General features: G+C 43.9%; 1 protein-coding gene across 4 annotated transcripts in view; it reads right to left on the bottom strand.

Moving 5' to 3' along the window:
• DYNC2H1 (dynein cytoplasmic 2 heavy chain 1) overlaps window positions 1-20185 on the bottom strand; it is a 342976-nt gene that overhangs the window by 238901 nt on the left and 83890 nt on the right. For all 4 annotated transcript variants that reach the window (XR_006208595.1, XR_006208596.1, XM_042959288.1 and 1 more), the window contains exons 46-55: window positions 18675-18777; window positions 17946-18113; window positions 12407-12537; window positions 11755-12003; window positions 10934-11042; window positions 8290-8403; window positions 6957-7099; window positions 3761-3845; window positions 1909-2063; window positions 15-152 (exon numbers count right to left, since the gene is read on the bottom strand). Coding sequence is in view for 2 of the 4 variants with exons in the window: in XM_042959288.1 (XP_042815222.1) it covers window positions 15-152; window positions 1909-2063; window positions 3761-3845; window positions 6957-7099; window positions 8290-8403; window positions 10934-11042; window positions 11755-12003; window positions 12407-12537; window positions 17946-18113; window positions 18675-18777 (1395 nt within the window). In the remaining 2 variants the exon portion in view is untranslated. The remainder of the gene's footprint in view (window positions 1-14; window positions 153-1908; window positions 2064-3760; window positions 3846-6956; window positions 7100-8289; window positions 8404-10933; window positions 11043-11754; window positions 12004-12406; window positions 12538-17945; window positions 18114-18674; window positions 18778-20185) is intronic.

Below are 20185 nucleotides of genomic sequence, written 5' to 3'. Positions count from 1 at the left end.
CCCAGAAACATCACCTGCATCGACACCGTGATCTCCTGAAGGGCGGCGTCTGCTTCGTCTTGCTTCGTCTTTAATAACACACTTTGCTCGCCAGCTTTTCTGTTCAGCTCATCCACAAGAGCTTTAGCTTCATTCAGTTTAGACACACCAGCCTGCATCGGTAAGATATGGACTGGCAGATGATCAATAAAGTATAGACTGTCAGATGATCAATAAAATATGGACTGATAGACGATCGATAAACTATGGACTGGTAGACAATCAATAAAATACGGACTGGTAGACGATCGATAAAATACGGACTGGTAGACGATCGATAAAATATGGACTGATAGACGATCGATAAAATATGGACTGGTAGACGAACGATAAAATATGGACTGGTAGATCATTGATAAAATATGGACTGATAGACGATCGATAAAATATGGATTGGTACGTGATCGATAAAATATGGACTGGTAGCATTAAAAACAGGTATTACATACACACACAGTAAATAAAACCTGTAAGAAACCATCAAGAAAAAATGTGTGTACACATCAAACACTTGCAAGTGAACTTGGGTTTCTCCTTACTGCCAGTTATGACTTATTCAACCACACACCCAGTAAGATGTAGTAAAAGACTCCACAGAGGCATTAAAACACGCACGCGCGCGCGCGCGCACACACACACACACAGATTTTATAGTATCACAGTAAACGTGAACAGATCGACACATATTTGGCAGCTTGAAGACCAGGATTTTTACCCACTGCATTCTGAGAGAGGAAACAGAGCAAGGAAAAAGTCCATAAACCTTCTCCATTGTTCAGTCTCACTGAGTAAAAGGACTCAAGGACTAGTCTTCTTATCCTGGACATCATTTGGTTCTGTCTGTCCAGTAGCTACCTTTTTATAAGAGGCTGCCTCACATAGGGTTCTGGTGGGCTCTGAATCAAAATACCTTACCTATTCCTTGGGGAGGACATTTGACCCTGGGCTAGCCATTATGTCACCCCATCCCACTGCCCATGAATAATGAAGGAATGGACATGAAAAAAATGCCCGCTCTCCTATACTATGAGTTAGGTTTTTGTCACCTAACAAATGAGAAGATTTGGGGAGATAGTAACAGCAAAAAGGAAAAATCAACAATATTTATTGAGCACCCAACACAGAGGACGGCATCAGGCTGGCTCTCTGCGTATATATTTTATTGAATACGCTCACATACAACTGACCCAATTAAGTTGCAGGTCAACGAGTTTAAGTAATTTATCCACAGCACCAAAGAGAACTAAATCAGTACAACGACCTTTATAGTTAGTGGCTTGCTACGAATGAAAGTGTATCATTACAGAGACAGACAAAGATAACTTTTTGTCAATTGGGAGGGATCCTAGTTTATTACACTAACAGAGACTCTATGACTTTGGAAAGGAAATGCTCTCAGACAACTTCCAAGGCTGGCATTTTAATGTCACATTTAAGTTGAAGCTCTGTAATTACAGAACAAAAACTGTTCATAATATACTAAGTGACAGAGATAAAAAGTATTATTTTAGGAGGTATAATTTTAATTTTAAAGGTTATTATAAAGCTTACTCTCCATGTTTTAAGACACGTTGCTGAATTTCTAAAAATGCTTTCACATTAAAGAAATTTTTAAAGATCACCAGAAACTATCAAAAGCACATAAATGCCACCCAGTGAAGAAAAGGAATAATTACTGAATCAAAAAAATTACAAAACCCTTCCTATACCTAGTGAAAACCACAGGTAGATGAGACTGTTTTAAGGCCTGTAATACCTGTAACATAGAGCAGTAGTTATTTATACTAAATATATGCCACAACCAAGGACTGTGATATAATCCTTATACCCTGTGTCTAGATGAAATGATTGGAGATTAAAATATTGTACCTGCAAATGACTTTGTCTTTTTAATAATTCCTTTTTCTTGCTGCTACTAATGGCAGAATACACACGTAAGAAGGTCATGTATCGGCTTGGTGTAGCACCATATGCTTTACAAGATTCATGGATTAATAAAAATGATTTTAGAAAATCGGGATCAACTGGAAAGAAAAAACAAACATGACTTCATATACATACGATCCATGACGAATTAGCGAGAACAACGTGAACTGTACTTATCACACGTATCTCCACCTCCGCCACTGTAAGTGGCAGACATCGTCTGTCTTCAAGGTACACACACATTCCTACGTATCTATTCACTATTCAAGCTCCCACTCTCCTTACAGATTTGAATTACTTAGGATCAGTGGTCTCTGCCCTTCCACTGTTATATATTTTCTCTGAACACTTTTATTGCTGCAAGAAAGATAAATCTGCTGTCATAACATAAATTAGTTAGAACTACATGACATGTAATCCAGAAGAAAGCACAATAAAAGCTGCTTCAATGGAAAAGAAGGATCAAACCAAGTAACATGTATCCACTGTCATCTGACACAGGGACCAGCAGGATTTCAGCAGCCAGAAAACGGAGAGTAAGGCCCCACTGGATGCAGCACGCCGTTCACTCAACACGCCATCTTCCTGTCACCGTCTCCATCCACTTCCTTCCGTGTTCTGTGCGTCAGTCCACAAAGTCCACTTCGAAGCAACGTTGAAGCCAGAACCCCTGCCTGGCACACCACAGCCATGGTGGAACCAACCCCCGCCCCCCCCCCCCCCCGCCCCAGGGCATGGCCTGGCGCCCCGGATCCGCTCCTTCCTCTCAGGTGACCGCAGCGGTCCCTCCACGGGTCCTCCCCACACCGACCTATTTTCCAGTAACTGACGAAAGGCATGGACCCAGAAACTTCTGTTTCCGAAACAAGACTCCGGTTACGTCTCCGCTAAAATCTCTCCATCACCCCGCGTCACCCACAAGTTGGAAGCAAAATTTCTCAGCCCCTCCTCCTCTTCCGGCTAATACCCACATGTCCATGCTCCAGCCGGTGGGCGGCGTGCAGATCCGGCCAAGTGCCTGTTCCATGCCTGCACGCAACTCACTCTTACCAGACCCCACCGCCCCAAGTGCCTGGGTGCCAGGGTCCGTCTGCTGTAACGTCTGCCAGTAAGAGGCCTCACCCTCAAGGGTACTTCCCATAAACTCCTGCCATCATTTGTCTCGCTCCGGCAGAGTTTATTTTTATAACAGAACATCATTCTTGCTACTTTTCACTCCACCATAAGCTCCTAATCATCTCTAGTATCCAGCCCAGTACCTAATGTGAACAGAGTTCAGTAACTATTTGGTGACTAGATGATTAGAGAAATAAATTAACGAATGTGCTATGATATATAAAAAAAAGACCACATTCAAAATTATTTTGGAACTGGAAAAAACAATGAGAGTACAATTAAGAAAACATTATGTCAATGCCCAAAGAAACCACAGAACTTTCTCATGTACGAGCTGAGGACAGGACATATCTAATGGAAAGTGAAAACTTGGCCCACCAGCCAAAGACCCTGTAACAGTGGAAGCAGAACATCCTATGGTTTGGGTCAAACACCTAACTGTTTCACTGCTTAGCTGTGAACAACAGATACTGTGCTAGGTCCTATATAGAACGACATAAACACGAATTCAAAAATATAGAAAGCTTCAAAGTTCGGTTTTCCTTAAAAGAAACCTAACTTTGTTACCTTAACATTTTTCAAATTTATAATCATTGTGAATCTTTAACGAAGTTGTAATATTAGAGAATGGCAATTATTTCACAAATAAAACCCAGAGTCGATTTCATCAAAAGAGTACCTGAGTGTTTTTTCTTTTCTTCTTTCCTTTTTCTGTCACTATATTTTTCTTCACCATCTGTTTCACTGAATAACATTTCAGGTATCTAAAACAGGAAGAGCATTTCTTCAAACCTCAACTCAGTATGGAAAAGTTTACATAAATCCAATGTCAGAGGTTAAACAAACAAACAAAAACAACCCTTTTCTCCCAGGTTTCACACCACACTCAGCGAAATAAGATAGCCATTGTCAGAAGACATGGTTTCCTGGACATGTGACACACGTCAGCCATTGATTGCAAATTAATGACAACACCTCACCTGAAAAATGATTAGACTGTAAGAAATGAGGGAAATCACAATTTGGATTAAATTACAAAATAATCACAAATACCAATTAAGACCATAAAGTAATAATAATAAAATGCTTTTTCTGGCATCAAGGCATAAAGGAATAGGAAGGATTCTGAGGTCTCTTGACTAACAACTAAAAGCAAACGAAAATCATTTTCCTTTCCCTGGAACTGTGTTACTGTGTTACTGCACTATCACAGATAAGAAAATCACGTTTCACAAACAGATCATTATTATAGAACATACGATAATCTAGTAAGAGTACTCATTTAAGATACCAAAAAAAAAAAAAAAAAAAAAAAAGCAAAGAAGTGTTAGTTTCCTGAGGAAAAAACTAAAGCAGAGCTCTGACATTTTTGCAACGGGAAAGCACGGGTGTGCAGGTCAAAACATCTTCTGAATCTCCCAGACCGAACACATGTCACACAAAAGATCCGTCAACGGGTGAAGAACCTGAAGGCAGCAGGGTGCCCGAGCCGAGAGCACGGCGCTTTCCTGAAACGTCTTCACCGCTTTCTGCCGAAACGTCGGCGCCTCTGTGAGAACATTTGAAGCATGTCCCTCTAAACCCGCTCAAGTGTGTTTCTTCGGCAGCCCGCGGGCTTAACCACGGTCTGTCCCTTACGTCCGTTAGCCCGTCTGTCGGGAGCGTCTCACGACGCGCACATTCAACAGGCACAACGCTGGCCAAACGCACCTCGGCGGAGCTGGCCGGAGGAGAGTCTGTCCCCAGACCGTACGCCAGCTGAGCCCGGCTCTCCTACCTGGACTGGCCCCCAGTTCCCCGTGCCTCCATTTCCCCCCCGGAGATAAAAGCGGCCCTCTCTAAAGGCACCGAAAGGGCGTCTAACTCTCTGGATTCCGGCTGACACGTCAGCCTCTCGGTTCCCCGAGCTCCTCTCCTGCTCCCCCCCCCCCCCCCCCCCCCCCCCCCCCCCCCCCCCCCCGGCCCATCGCCCCCACCTCCAAGGGTCACATCCTGCGACCTCGTCGTCCGCGGCGCCAGAAATCCCGTCTTAACATTCAAAACCTAAACGGGCATGGTTGCTACCCCCTGCCTTCCGCTCCCCATCCGTCTCTCTCTCCCTCACGAGAGGTGACCGGACTCGCTCTCTGCAGCCCCGCTCCTCCTCTTCTCTCTGGGGCACATTCCAAGACGGCCTTTTCCACCGCCGCCTGACGCTGCCTGACGCTGCCTGACGGCGGTCACCCACGGCCCCGCGCCGCTGCCCGCTTCCCAGGGCGCCCCCTCCGCGGCCGTGGCGGCGCCGCCTCTGCACGCCCCCCTGGGAACGGCCAAGAGCCGCGGCGGGGCCCTGAACGTCTCCCGCGGGTGTCCGTCAACACCCGTCCACCCCGGCGGCATCGTCGCCTCTCGCAGCTCCAGCCACCGCCTGTAGCGTGACAACCCCCAGGGTTGCATCCCGGACGTCCGGCCCCCCCCCCCCCCTCGTCTCCAGGCCCCTCCAGCCACACGCCTGCTCCGCCCTGCAACGTGGACGTCCGGCGTCTCGTACGAAGCACGAGGGAGACTGGAAGCCTCACGTCCTCCTCCCGACGTGCTCTTCTCAGTCACTGCGCAGGCGACTGGTCCCTCCGGGGGCTCGAGCCGACGTACCTGGAAGTATCCCGGAGCGCTCGCTTCCCTGCACACCTGTCAGCAAATCCTGCTGTTTCCGACCACCGCTCCCCCGACGTCCCCGAGGCACGGCGTCCTTTCCTCTCGCCTGCGCCTGCGCCTGCGGCAGCTTTGAAACCAGCCCGACCCTCGCCCTCTACGGTCCGGTCCGTTCTCACCCTGGAAGCCAACGTAAGCGCGCTCAAACATTATTAAAATGGTCCTGCTGACAAGCCTCCAAGGGCTCCCTGGCTCGTTCCAGGGAAAGGAAAACCCGAGGCAGAGCTTCCAAAGCCCCATCCTAACGGCGGTCCTCTTACCCCCCACCCCCTCTCCAGCCGCGCTCCCTCTGAATCACTCTTGACGTCTCACTCGGCTTCCGGCTGACCCTCACAATCACCAGGCAGGCCCTCATCTCGGGGTCTTCACAAAGCAAGCGGCCCCCGAGACCCCCCCACCCCAACACTGTGACTCCCACCAGGGCGGGGACCGGTGTCTGCTTTTTCTCTGCTGTGACCCAACGTGCAGAACGCAGAACGGCGGCACCTGTAACAGACCCAGTAATTACTACTTCTGGAAGCCCCTCGTTCGCGGGACCTCCTCAGACTAGAATGACTCTCCTGTCCTTTGCTTGCGGAAATCTAACTAAAATGTTATCTCTTCCGGAAAACCCCATCCATTATCCCAAATCACATTCCTCCCTCTGACTCATGGTCTGACTCAGCAGTCTGTACCTCGATCACCCAAAAATGAAGAAATGAATGGTCAAGAATATACGTACTATTCAGAGACATTAAAACTATTATGGACCAAGCACCGTAAGGTTTCCAGGCAAAGATGGTGGTACGCATTCATACTTTAAACACACTCCCCTCCAGACACTGAGCAGGGCAACGGGAGATATGAAGAGATTTAAAATTCGTATTTAAAAAACTGCTAAAATTATTGCTGCAATGTTCTATTATAAGCTGGCTTATGATAGGCTAGTTAATGAAAGGAATACAATTATTAAGGTACAGTAGCTTTCTACGCAGTCCTCAACTGAGAACATAATCTTCAACGTGAACTTCTGTACTCAACTAAGGTTGAGTACAGGGCATAAAGAGAAGGGAGAGGCTTTCAAACGTGTTATGGTCAGTGGCACAATTAAGACAACATTCTAACAAACACCAGAGGGAGTTGTGAAAATCAGTAACTTCAGAAAGAATATGCTTTTCATTTCCATACTTCAGGATTGAACTTACTTTCCTCATACTGCTGTCTGACCAGCCCTCCATCCACAACACCTGGCATTTTTTGTGCAAGGCTGGGTTACTCTCACAGTTTATTATGAAGTTTAAATTCGTACAATCCATTATCAAGACAATATGCAAGTTTTGCTGAATTCCTTAAAAAAAATAAGAAAATCATTATCATGCATATTATGACAATAGTAATTGGAGAAACCCTTATGTGGTCTACTTTTATGAGTTTAACAATTTCTGAAATGAAATGGTAGCTGTTACAAAAAACAAGCTATATAAAACAGTATTATACTTATGATCTTTTCTTTTGTTAAAAAATACTCGTGTGTGTGTGTGCATGCGCGTGCACACACCCATGTGAAGAGAAGAGATCCAGAAGGAATTCAGGAAGAAGTGTATACTTGTGTGTGTGTGTGTGCGCGCGTGTATGTGTGTGTGCACGCTCACGCATGCATGTTCACGTTAAGAGAAAGATCCAGAAGGAATTCGGGAAGAAGTGTATATACCATATTGCTGTTTTGTATGTTACTTTTCAACTGTGATACTGGATTCTACTTTACAATTTTTCTTTCAACGATTTTAGTTTCAATATTCACAAGCAAATTGATCTCTGATTGTCTTTTAGGAGACATATATTTTCCCTGTTTCAATATAAATATGTCATAAAAAGGAATTTGGAAACTTTTCCTTCATTTTCTATGTTCTGAAATTGTTTCAAATAGCACTGGGATGATCTGTTTCTTAGCGATGTGGTAGAATTTCCTTGTAAATTTGACGGACAGGGAAGGGAGGGTAGCTCTCTAACAACTTCTCTATGTCAACAATAAATGGTCTTTTAGGGAAAAAAAGGAAATAAATGTAGTAGTGATGTCTGGGTGATGATATCATTGCCTATACTTACTTATTCAATTTTAGATATCTACACTGCACATAAAACTGCTTCTGTGATAATAAAAAGTTGTTTCATTAAAAAAAAAAAGCATAGAGTCTGGCAAAATCTAAACAGTTTCAGAATTTTCTAAGATAGGAGGTCCTAAGCACCACTTTTACCATACAGAAAGAAAAGCAGCAAAGTAAATATTCCAAAGAACATTAGAACACTTTCTGCCTTCTCTTCTGCTAAAATTGTGCTAACATGCTTTTACTATAGGTAAGCCTTCAGGCTACTTACGTGTTTTCTAAAAGCACCGTGAAAAAGAAAAAAGTACCAAAACACCAAACAGACCCAAGATTTAAGATACCTTTGCAACCTAATTAGCAAACACAGCAAATTAAATGGTATTTATTTCACATGAACCAGAGTTTGATTGATTAACTGAATATAGTCACTTACTATATGTGAAGTAATTGAAGACTGGTCCAAAAAAACCATCCTGTGAAGCCTGATCTTTAAGAGGCAACAGCAAAGGCTCTAATTCTTCAAGGGTATAAAGTCCAGGAACTTCACCTATGGAATATTGCATTTCTTTTGAATTTTAGCTGCATATCCTAATCCAAACACATTTTACATCTACAATACCTTCTCTGTGTTTGTATTAGTCTGCTCTTATTCAAGCTGTTTCCAAAAGTACACGATCCTATCACCTCTATACTAACAAACCTACCTGTCGCCTTCATTTGATAAAACTCAGATTCCTAAGCAAGCCATTCAAGACAGTGGATAATCTAGCCATCTAGCCATCTTTCCAGGTTCTCCTGCTTCTTCTCTGCCCCTCGCATTCAAGACCTTGTATTCCAGCATCTGAACTTCTGTGTGTTCCATAAATATAGTGAATCTATACCCACAGTCTTCCTCTGCCCATTCCCCCCCCCCATATTTCCTGTTACCCTATGAGACACTCCTGTACCGACCCCCATGCCCATGAGCCTTCCCTGACTCCCGTGCACTGGGGAAGGATCTTTTTTTTCCATGTATCTAAACATATCACAGTTCAGCATTTATCACATCATGTAATCATGAAGTATTTCAATCAGCTTCTGAATTCCCAGAGGACAGATATTTGATCATGTTCAACATTTATCTTAGAGCATACTTAGCAAAGTACCTGGAACATGAATGTTTATTAGATGAATGAATGGATGGATGGATGGATGGATAGATGGATGGATGGGTGAACTTGTATTATGAATCAGGAAAACTAACCCATAGCCCTGCTATAAGGCTACAGAGTGATGAAAGGCAAATCAAACTGGATTAAGACTATGAGTATTTAATAGAGGGCTGAATTATATCTTATTCACCTCTATAAACCCAGTATTTAGAACCAGATCTGGCACATAACAGGTGTCTAATAAATCTCTGTTAAGCGAGTATATTTAAAGTTTGCAAGAAACTCTAAGATGACCCTTGGGCCACATGTCCAAAGCAGGGCATTCATGCAGGTCCCACCACAGGCAGACCCTACTTTTCTTCAGGGTCAACTCAGAGGTGTGGGAATGCTGCCCATCCCCCAAGCTGGTACGTATCCAAACACACGCACACGCAAATCTACTCTACGTCTTGCCATAAATTTCAGCCATGCCTAGACACTTTTGACTCCTTCAAATTAACAAGAAAAGTTAGCTCTACTTACATGCGTAAACCCCCTCTATAGAAAATAAGAGTTTAAAACACAAAAAAAGAGACAAAGGTCTATTTTCTCTGAAAGTATTTTTCAAATACTTTTTTGCTAAAAATGTCGATAAAATTTAGCTTATGATTTTTGCAGTTATAACTTGATGACAACGCCCAACTTATCTTAAGATAAAAACAATAATTCCCACATCAGCGCTCATCTGCATGTTTGCTTTCACAAACAAAACAAAATGAAAAACCCCAAACAAAAAGCTGTGTATCTGGTAGACCAGTCTATCTTATCCCTAATGAAAGGCCTCCATCTAGTGACAAGGGAAGTGGTGTGCAGGAAACACAGCAGCAAGATCTCAGGAGGCTATGCTGTAAGAAGGTCCTGACACCCAAGCTTGCCCAGGACCTCTCGCTCCTACCACAGCAGCGGCGCAACTTGTGCCAGAGACTGGCCGGCCACCTGTCCTCTAGAGTCCCGGTCTGCTCTCAGTGGAACATTCAGGTGTAGACACACTTTGGCCTAGAAATTAAATGTTTTCGTCAACCAAAGCTGCTAAGTTCTGGAAAAAAAAAAGAACACTTCATCTAAGAGCTTACCGGGGCCAACGCGAGCATCGCGTAGGTCTGTCTGCAAGTCTCCACAATGGATTAATCATGCAGCTGAAACTCGCTTTTAACAAGGTTTATTTTGTACTTAAATAACAAAACAATCTCGGTCCAAGTCTAAAACTAAGCCACCTCATACCAACTCTAACCTTGATTACTCATGAAGAGATTCTAATAAATTTCATAAATTCTTCAGAAAAGGGAGACACGTGGGAAACTGCAAGTGTCTTCTCCAGGAAGCCACAGAAAAGGTCAGGTGGCTCAACAGACAACAGGAGCGGACCACGATTTGGGAAACAGGAGGCCTCAGAGGCTGAAAATGTACCCGCATTCACACACCCGTACGAAGGCCATTATTCAGCAACTGCACTAATGCTGGACAGTGAGGGCCCATCAGATTGTTTTCTTATAAGTTGGACCATGTGTTTCCCTGCACACTAACTCGATTATTTCCACAGATAATAAAAGTGCTGTATTAAAGGGCACAACACATGTTTTTTAGACAAGCACTGGCTGGGAGCTTTCCCAAAAGGTAACAGCCAGCAGTCCCACCAGAAGCAGGTGAGATGGCAGCTCTTCAGAATTTTCCCCGACATTAATAATCCTGTTTCTGTAATCCTTCCGTCTCTTGGTTTTATAAAAATGAGGCTTCTCAACTCTCCAGCTATGAGAGCGTTTCACCCCATGTCAACTTAGTAAAACCCAAGCCAAATGTTCTCTGAGACATACTTTTACACAAGGTAATTTACTTGAATAATTTTTACATCACTATTTTTATTTTTCTGAATAGAAATCATGCACTTGCCTGAAGACAAGAGGCTGTTGATCATCTCCAGAAAGGTGGGATGGACTAACTGGTAGTCCTCAAGAAGTAAAACCACCTGCTGAGCTTCCACACCGGCAAGATGCAGCACCTGCACCATCACAAAATCTCATTTTGCACCAATCACACGGCAGCACGGGCACAGACTTCTGTCCTCTATGGAAGGAAACTCCTCCCCTTCCTTCTTCCTCTCCTTCCTCCTTTCCTCCTCTCTTCCTCCTCCCTCCATCCTTCCTTCCTTCTTCCCTCCCTCCTTCCTCCTCCTTTCCCTCCTCCTCCCTCCGTCCCTCCTTCCTTCTCCCTCCCTTCCTTCCCTCCCTCCTTCCTCCTCTTCTTCCTTCCTCCTTCCTTCCCTCATCCCTCCTTCCTCCCCTCCCACTTTCCTCCCCCCCCCTTCCTTTTCTTCTTTGTTACCAAAACGAAAAATTAAACTCTAGCCATAGAGTTTGGAAAATAAATCCAGTCCACGAAAAAATAGTTGAGGGAAATCTTAATTATTTTACAACTAAGACAGATGATCATTTTTAAACATATCCACATACGTCCTATAGAAATTCTATCCTTTTATCTTCCATGCCCACCTGATGTCTCATAATCTGGGGTACCTGAAAGCTAGAAATCCTACGAAGAATCTTTTTCCTATGTGTACATAAAAACAGAATTTTCTAATAGCCACGGGGAAAATAATCATCAAAATTAAAGATTATGTTGCATCTCAGAGACGTGAAGTTCTCTCTGAAGGCTTCTAGAATAACTAATTGTGATGTAAAACCAAATAAAGCAAAAGACTTTGAGTAACTCACATGTTTGATATCATTTTTGAACTGCTTCAGTTCATACCCTCTGGAGATCTTCGGAGAAAACAGCATGGCCCCGTGCATGTGGCTCACTAAGGACGTGACGGTGCGGCGGCCTACCCCGCTGCGTCCCGCCAGCAGCAGGGAACCCCCGGGGCAGCTCAGCACTCTGTCTGTCCTGGACACATACTCCAGGACTTCTTGGAAAAGTAAAATATCTAACATCTGGTTATCTCGTCCATAATGAATAAGGCCCTTTTAAAAAAAATCACAAAGAATATTTTATAATTAATATATACTCCAATTATAGAATAAAAATGTTAATTATCTAGAGTAAGATGTGTAGTTTTGATACACTCTGGGAAAGGCTTCAGTGTGACTGTATGTCATCTCACACCCCACAGCCTAACCAGGATTCCAGGTCTATGGCACTTCCTCCAGAAAGACTTCTGTGAGGCCAAGCAAGTTCAAGGCCTCACAATAGTCACATACTTGTGGACGTCATCAATATAACTAGTAAGACACAGTGAGAAGTATCAGTTTAATTACCAAAATGTCAATTTATAATCTTTGCATGTCTCAAAAAGCTTACAAGATGCTTTTTAAATGCCTGCAATCATAACAAAACCCCAACTCAAATCCCTGATTGAGATTATACCTTCTTAATAACATCCTTGAGATCTGCAGAGCTCAGTTTCCCAAGCGGTTTTCCGTGTGGAGGCAGGGGCTGTCCAGGGGCTGGCCTTGCTCCTGAACTGTGTCGGGCTCCCCACGTAACATAGAAACTGTCTGTAGAAATAAAAGGTATTCTTCTGTTTTCTGTGTGTTATTTGTAATGGCAGCATCAGGAACTGCATTGCTCCTTTTTAATTTTTATTTTTTATTTTGAGAGAGAGAGAGACGGCATAAGAGTGTGGGACAGGGGCAGAGGGAGAGAGAATCTCATGCAGGCTCCACACCCAGCATGGAACCAACGCAGGGCTCAATTCCATGCCCTGGGATCAAGACCTGGGCCGAAACCAAGAGGTGGATGCTCAACTGCCTGCATCACCCGTGCACCCCGCTCACTAAACTTGAAAAGTTCATCAGCCCAAGTAAGACGATCCCCAGAAACACAAAGGTAAATTCCTATACAGCGTAGTTCGTAAGATCAATCAACTCAGTTACAGCACCCACACCTCACTGCACTATCAAACTACTACTGAAAAGGAACTCATGGTGTCCCTGTTCTATCTCCGACCCCACTTCTTCCCCAAATGAAACATCTTCCTCCTAATGCTCCCCTAGGGTTCTCACTTCCACCATTTCTCCCTTTTCCCTTCTCCTTCTCCAGAATGTCCATATAAATTGTAGATTAAAACATATAAAATTGGCATATAAAACAAACCCAAAACTCTCCGTGTGCAAGAACATAAATTTATTACTACCATCAAGAGCCCTAATTCTCAAATTAAAGAAAAATTCGCTGAATTTTAAGTAGCAAACAAAAACCCCAGAAACTTCCCCTGAAAGCCCTTACAGGGGCATCCCCATGAGCACACAGGAAAGTCTGCACACCTCTCCCCTCCCGACGCGTGCGGGCACAGACCCTCGCCGGCGCAGGCTGGGCCCCGAGGCCGTAAGATCCGGGACCCCAGCTTCTTTGAGCTTCTCTCCTTTCTCTTGCCTCATCTGCCAGCTGTGGACGCACCGCACCGCACGACAGCCCCTCCTTGGGAAACCCCGCCGGGACCGCCAGACCACACCTCCATCGTGGTCAAGGCGCCCTCATCACCCTCTGGGCTCCCGGAACGCGTCCCTTGCCCCTGGACTCCCACGCTCATCAGGCCCCGGCCACGTATCATCAGTCTCCTGCCTATCCCTTTTACTTTCACCTCCCCTGGGATCCAAACTCAGCCTGCTCTTCTTTAATCCTAACCACCCACCTTGAATTACTCCATGTTGCTCTGTGCCTTGAACCAGCGGCAGCCTCTAGGCCCAAACCTACTCACCACCTCTCTCCGGGCAAGTGTCCCAAGCTCTCATCTGCTCCCAAACTTCCAGGTGTTCCACAGACATGCCTGACAGACTTGCCTACGGCACACCTGAGTTTCAACCCTGCACTTCCCGCTGGAGAGAAGGAGGCAGAAAGACACGGCCGCTACCCTCCCCTCCCAGACCTGACAAACCTTACGAGGATGCCCCCAAAGACACTCAAGACACCTGCAAACCTGAAACACAGAAAACCGAACTCATCGTCTCCATGTGTCATCGTGCCTCACCCAGCTCAGATCCCTGCCTCGAGCCTCTGTCCCTTTGGCTACACCCTCACCATTCCCAGAGAAGCACACGACAGGCGGCAGGCGGGCTGTGCCCCAGCACTCCACCGGCACAGAGCTCCCCACCGCCTGAGGACAAACAGCCCAACTCCTCATCTGCATCTAATCTGCCTCCACTGGCCACCTGCACCTCCAGTCTGCATCCGCATCCCACTGCACACTCCAGTTCCCTTAGCTGGTGATTCTACGCATATGCTTGTCCCGTGTCTGGAATGCCCTTCCCTCCACTTCACTCAGTACAATCATCCTCAGACACTTTCACCGTCTGCAGTGCTCAAAAACTGTACAACTGTAGGTGTTAATCTAACAAGGTACGTACGACACTCACATGGTGAAAACTAGACGACACTGAGGAAAGAAAACACAGAACATCCAAATAAACAGACAGATAAATCATGTTCACGGAAAGGAAGACTCAACATAATGAAGGTGTCAATCCTCCCCAAACCAATACACAGAGTTAATGCAATTCCTATCGAAAGCTTAGCAACCATATTTATAGGTAAGATTACCCTAAAATAGATCTAGAAAGTCAAAGGAACTTAAATAGCTACAATAACTCCAAAAAAGAACAAGAAAGTAGAAGTGAGTCTTCCCAATTTCAAGATTTATTATATGACAGGAATCAAGACAGCGGGGTCCTGGTGGAAGGACAGACATAAAATCGATGGAAAAAAACAGAGAACCTAGAAATGTAGTCACACAAACCCGTTTTGGACAAAGGGGCAAAACCAAGTCAAGGGAGCAAAGTTCCCTTTTCAATCAATGGCCCTGGAGCAGGTGGACATCCATCAGCAAGTAAAGTGACCCCGTCTCACTCTTTATACAGAAATTAACTCAGAGTGGACCACTGACTTAGAACAAAACCGTAAGACTTTTAGGGAAAAAATGTAGGAGAAAGTCTTCAGGATATAGGACCAGTTGGAATTCTTAAACTTGACACCAAAAGATCCTTAAAAAAAATTAATAAGACAGGGTGCCTGGGTGACTCAGTCGGTTAAGTGTCCGACTCTTGGGTTTGGCTCAGATGACAATCTCACAGTTCCCCGAGTTCGAGCCCCGCATTGGGCTCTGTGCTGACAGCTCGGAGCCTGCTTGGGATTCTCTGTCTCCATCTCTCTCTCTGCTCCTCCCTTGCTCACACCGTCTCTCTCTCGAAATAAATAACCATTAAAAAAAAAAGCAAGTTGTACTTCGTAAAATTAAAATACTTAGCTGTGGGAGACCCTATTAAAAGGATGAAAAGACAAGTGACAGTGGAAGAGAGTGTGTTTGCAAACCATGTATTTAACGAAAAGCTAGTGTCTGTAATATACAAAGAACGCTCAAAACTCAACAATAAAGATAAACCATCCCAAGAGAAAGTGAGTAAGACGCACACAGAGATATGTCACTTGAAAGGATACAGAGGCGGCGAAGGAGCCCGAGAAAACGTCCAGCTGCAGTGGCGGCCGGCAGAGCACAGACTGCGATGACACACCCAAACACTGGCAAGGATGTGCAGCACCTGGCTTACGTCCATACTGCTGATGGGAATGGGAAGTGGCACAGCCATTGTAGGAAAGAGTTGGCGGTGGTTTTCAAACACCGAGCACAGAAACACCGGACGCTCCCACAAGTGCACGGATGACCACTTATCCCAAACAATGTATTTTCACGTAAAAATCCCTACATGAGTTGTTCTAGCACCTTCCTCCTAACGGTCTAACACACACCGAACATAACCCAGATGGCCTTCAACAAGTAAAGCGTTTGGGAAATGGAAGTGTACCTGAACACCTACTCAGCACTAAGAAGGAACAAACCACTGAAACCCCAAGCCACCCGCACAGGTCTGCAGAGAATTATTCTGATCGAAAGTAAGAAACGGCAAAATTAAACACAGAACAGAAGGGTGGTTTGCAGAGCAGCAGATGTGGCCACAAAAGGGCGACACGACAGATCTCTGTGGTGATATCCTGTATAAAACTAGAGCGATGCCAACACCCTGTCCGAGATGTTCTACTGTAATTCTGCCAGCTGTTACCGTGGAGAGACCACGTAGAAGGCACGTGTGCTCGGTCTGTGTAAATTCTTACAACTGTAGGTTAATCCATGATGAGCACAAGATAAAAAATTCTTTTCTTTTTAAGTTTGTTTTGTTTGAGAGAGACAGGGATAAAGAGAGCACACCAGCAGGGCAGGAGCAGAGAGAGGCAGAGAGAGACAGAGAGAGAATCCCAAGCAGGCTCCGCACTGTCAGTGCGGAGCCCAACTCCAGGCTCGAACCCACGAATCATGAGATTATGACCTGAGCCAAGATCAAGAGTCAGCCACCCAATAGGCTGAGCCTCCCAGACGTCCCAAAAAAATTCATTTTAAAAAGCTTGAAAGTAGCTCCCTCAAAAAAGAATTAGTCTCTCCCTCTTCTATTTATCTACCATCTAGCATTTATCCCAAATATATTCAGAAAAGTTAGATTAATCGTACAACACTTCATTTTCTATTATAATTAACTACTTGCACAAATTTTCATGGCGTCTAAACACACTATCAATAGTTACCATTGTAAACAAAGACTTTCACATCTGCACCTACCACTAGATTACACGTTTCTTGAGCACAGGAATGTATCTCATTTATTTTTAACTCTCCAAGATTAAATTTTTCTTAATACTCCACTATGTGAAAATCTTATTTGCCTACACAGAACATATATCAAGGCTATATTTTTTTAAAAATGCAATCTTTCCTTGAAAAGTAAAATGGTGAGGGAAAAAAAGCATATATTATATACTGAATCCTACAAAGGAGGCTCTGAAAGATAACAAACGCTAGAGAATTCAGATACCCAATAAGACACTGACACTATCTAAGGCCCAAAGGACATGTTCCTTTCTCTGCAAGAAGAGACACTACACACCCAATTCTCAGACTGAGAAAGACCGCACAGGTTAGAAAACAAAGCTCTCCATGCCACACAATGAGAACTCCAGGAAGCCGTGACAAACCCACACTCAAAATCAAGCCAACTTCCAACTACCACCAGGCATGCCAACCTGCCTCGCTTCTCCAACTCACTTCCTGATTCTGAAACTCTAGCAGCTCCGAGAAAATTCCCTCTGTCGGGCTCAACATCTTCCTAACAGTCAAGATCCCCTTTGGCTGTATGCAACCATGACCCTGGGACCAATCAAATCTGGTAACGTACATGTAGAACGTACTACATGAGACAGTCTAATGGGATAGAAACTCATTTTGCAGCTTGAAAGGGGTTTATTGGAAAATACTTCCATGTTACGGTCTCCACGTTACGGTACCAAAAGCCCTTTTGCTGTGATGGCTTTCCAATCACACAAACCACCCCCCGAGCAGTCTTCAGAGTGCAGCCTGGTGATTAAGCGGTAACAGATGCCAAAGCAACTGGGCTGCTCGTGGGGAGTGGCGCTACACGCAGCCTGTCCTACCAGGGGCGAAGCCAGTAACCAGAGCCCGAGAGAAGCTCTATGCTAACGATGTCGTGAGCAGTGACAGCCAGGAGAATGCAAAGCTTAACTATAATCAAAATACGGATTTTCCCAATGGTCTCAAAGTTTCCTACACATATGGCTTGAGAAAAACATTTGTCAGTAAAAATCCTTCAGGAAATAGAATTCTGAATTAAAAATATAAAACACTATGGCTAAATCCAAGAAAACAATTATTGTCATTATATTTTATTTAGCATATGATTATTGAAATCTAGCAAAAAGGAAAAGAGCATTTGCTTATAGTAAAAAAAACATTAAAATTATCCAAACTTTTCACTTGTATAGTACATGAAATCATGCTATTAGTAAGAAAAATAAGTGTACGGTTCTCATAACATTTATATATTCACATAAACTCCACAAAGATTACCTGCCATATTATCTAATATATCTGAGCCCCAATCTCCTTGAAACACTGATGTTAAAATGCTGTCAAATAAATGAAGTTCCTTTGCACCCACAATTTTGTCACGAAATAAGCGCCGTGCTTCATACGCTATGATTTCTAACACATAATCTAGTGGATGGTTTGAGGACCCTAAAAAAGAGAACATTTTCTTTAGTTCTAAGAAAGTTCAAATGACTTGCAAATAGTCTGTTTCAACACAGTATTAGAAAGAAATAAGGAATGAGAATCTGCATACCGTCACGTTGGCGTCAGATACAAAGAAGAAAAGGAGAAAAAATTAAAATTCAATGTGTTACTAAGTTGGTAAAGTTGTTTTGATCATTTATAAAATACAGTAAGCATCATTATCCCTAGTTCAATAAAAATACTAATTCCAAAAAGTGTATCAAACACGAATAATGATTTTATTTTTCCCAAATCAAATTTTAACAGTGACGATCATAAAGTTTAGAAGAAAAGCCACGATGTTCTATTTCAATATTAAGGTTTAATTTGAATATTAATGTTTAAATTTAATATTAACATAATTTTAATTGTTATTTTTAGAATACTGTCATCAATTATAACACTCATTTAACGTACCTATTACAAACACAGTACATAACATAAACACACACGTGCGCACACACAGATATGCTATGGCATTCCAGAGAAAGGTAAGTGATTTAAAATAATGAAAGGAAAACTTACCTCCTTCTAAATCGTATCTGAATAAGCCAAGAACCCACTGGGTAAGGATGCACGGAGTAAACAAATAGTGACTATAATCATCAACTGTAAATCTGGCCCGTACCTGGAAAAGACAGTGCAGTAAACCATCTGTCTGCTGTCTAAATATGTAATATGTAAGTATTTGTAATATATTTCCAAATATGTAATAATGCTATAAGCTTTTCAGTCACTGTAGACTCACAGGAATGCCCTATTTGTACTAGTCAGTAGAAACTGTATTTCAATAGAACTGATTTCCATAGTTATCTTAATATTTTATGCATTTAAAAACATCCAACAGGGGCTGTTCAAAGTCTTCAGCAAACTGCAAGGGCTGACCACAGAAAAAATAACATGAGAGGCAAAGAGCCATGCCAAGGAAAGGGGCCTGAGGAAGGCAAACCTAAGCTTTGTGCACAGGGGCTGCGATGCCATGGCCCTACAGGTCCCGGAAAACACAGCTCCCGGCAGTGGGAACTCCAGAGCTGCCTTCTGCTCACAGAGTCACTGAACTTCTAAGGGACCACAGTGTCACTGCCTGATGCACAACCCGCCGGGACCGGTGCCTTCCCTCCCCCACCCACAGGGCCACTGCTCTCATTCTGGCCTTGGTCACGTAACGTCTCCATTCACTCAGAATCGAAACGAAGGAACCCTTGCTCGCTGACTCTACTTCCCCACTTCTACTCCAAACTACACGGGGCACCTTCCACACATACCACCCTCACTTTCACACGCCGGTCCCTTTTCCTAGGAAGATCCTTCCTCTCCAGCCACGTTGAATTTCTGTTCACTTTTCAAAACTCACATCATACTTCCGCTCTCCTTAACAACTACCACACACAACAAAGTTCTACACAACTTCTTCTACAGTCTCTGCAAGTTGCGCATTTTGTCACTGTTACACTCATCACACTGTATTAATAGTTCACGTACGTGACTGGGCCCCTCACTGGTCTGTGAGCTACCAGAGAACAGAGACTCCGTCATCTCTGCACCCCCTTAGGATCAGTGCTAGAAAAGGAGGTACTCAACAGACGTCTTCTGCATCCGCAACGCCTGTTTTTAGCACTGTCCCCACTTTGCCGAGGAAACACACTTGAGACATTTCCTCACAGGCAACAAGAAAGAAAGAAACCTCAAAGACTACTCCGGGTTTGAAGCCTAGAAGACAGAAACTGATGGAAGTCAGGAGAAAGATGTAGTTTGGGAAAGAAGAAGAACATTCTAAACATGCTAAATTTTAGCAGGTAACAGAATAACCAACCATCTTCCAGTGATCCATTCATTCAATACTGACTATTAGAAACCGTGCCAGGGGAGTCAATAGTGAAGAAAGCACACGGAGCACATGACCTCACAGAGCCCACTCCCCAAGTAGAAAAGTCTAGTAAAGAAGAGGGAAAGAAAGCTGAAGTGTCGACATAAGCCAGCACTAAAAGCAGTCCTTTGGGACGGGAACCAATAGACATGGTAAGAACAACATAAAT

Source organism: Panthera tigris, chromosome D1 (assembly GCF_018350195.1).
Source record: "Panthera tigris isolate Pti1 chromosome D1, P.tigris_Pti1_mat1.1, whole genome shotgun sequence".
Taxonomy (NCBI): Eukaryota; Metazoa; Chordata; class Mammalia; order Carnivora; family Felidae; genus Panthera; species Panthera tigris.
The sequence above is the reverse complement of the archived record's forward strand: the minus strand, read 5'-3'. Positions and strand labels throughout refer to the sequence as shown.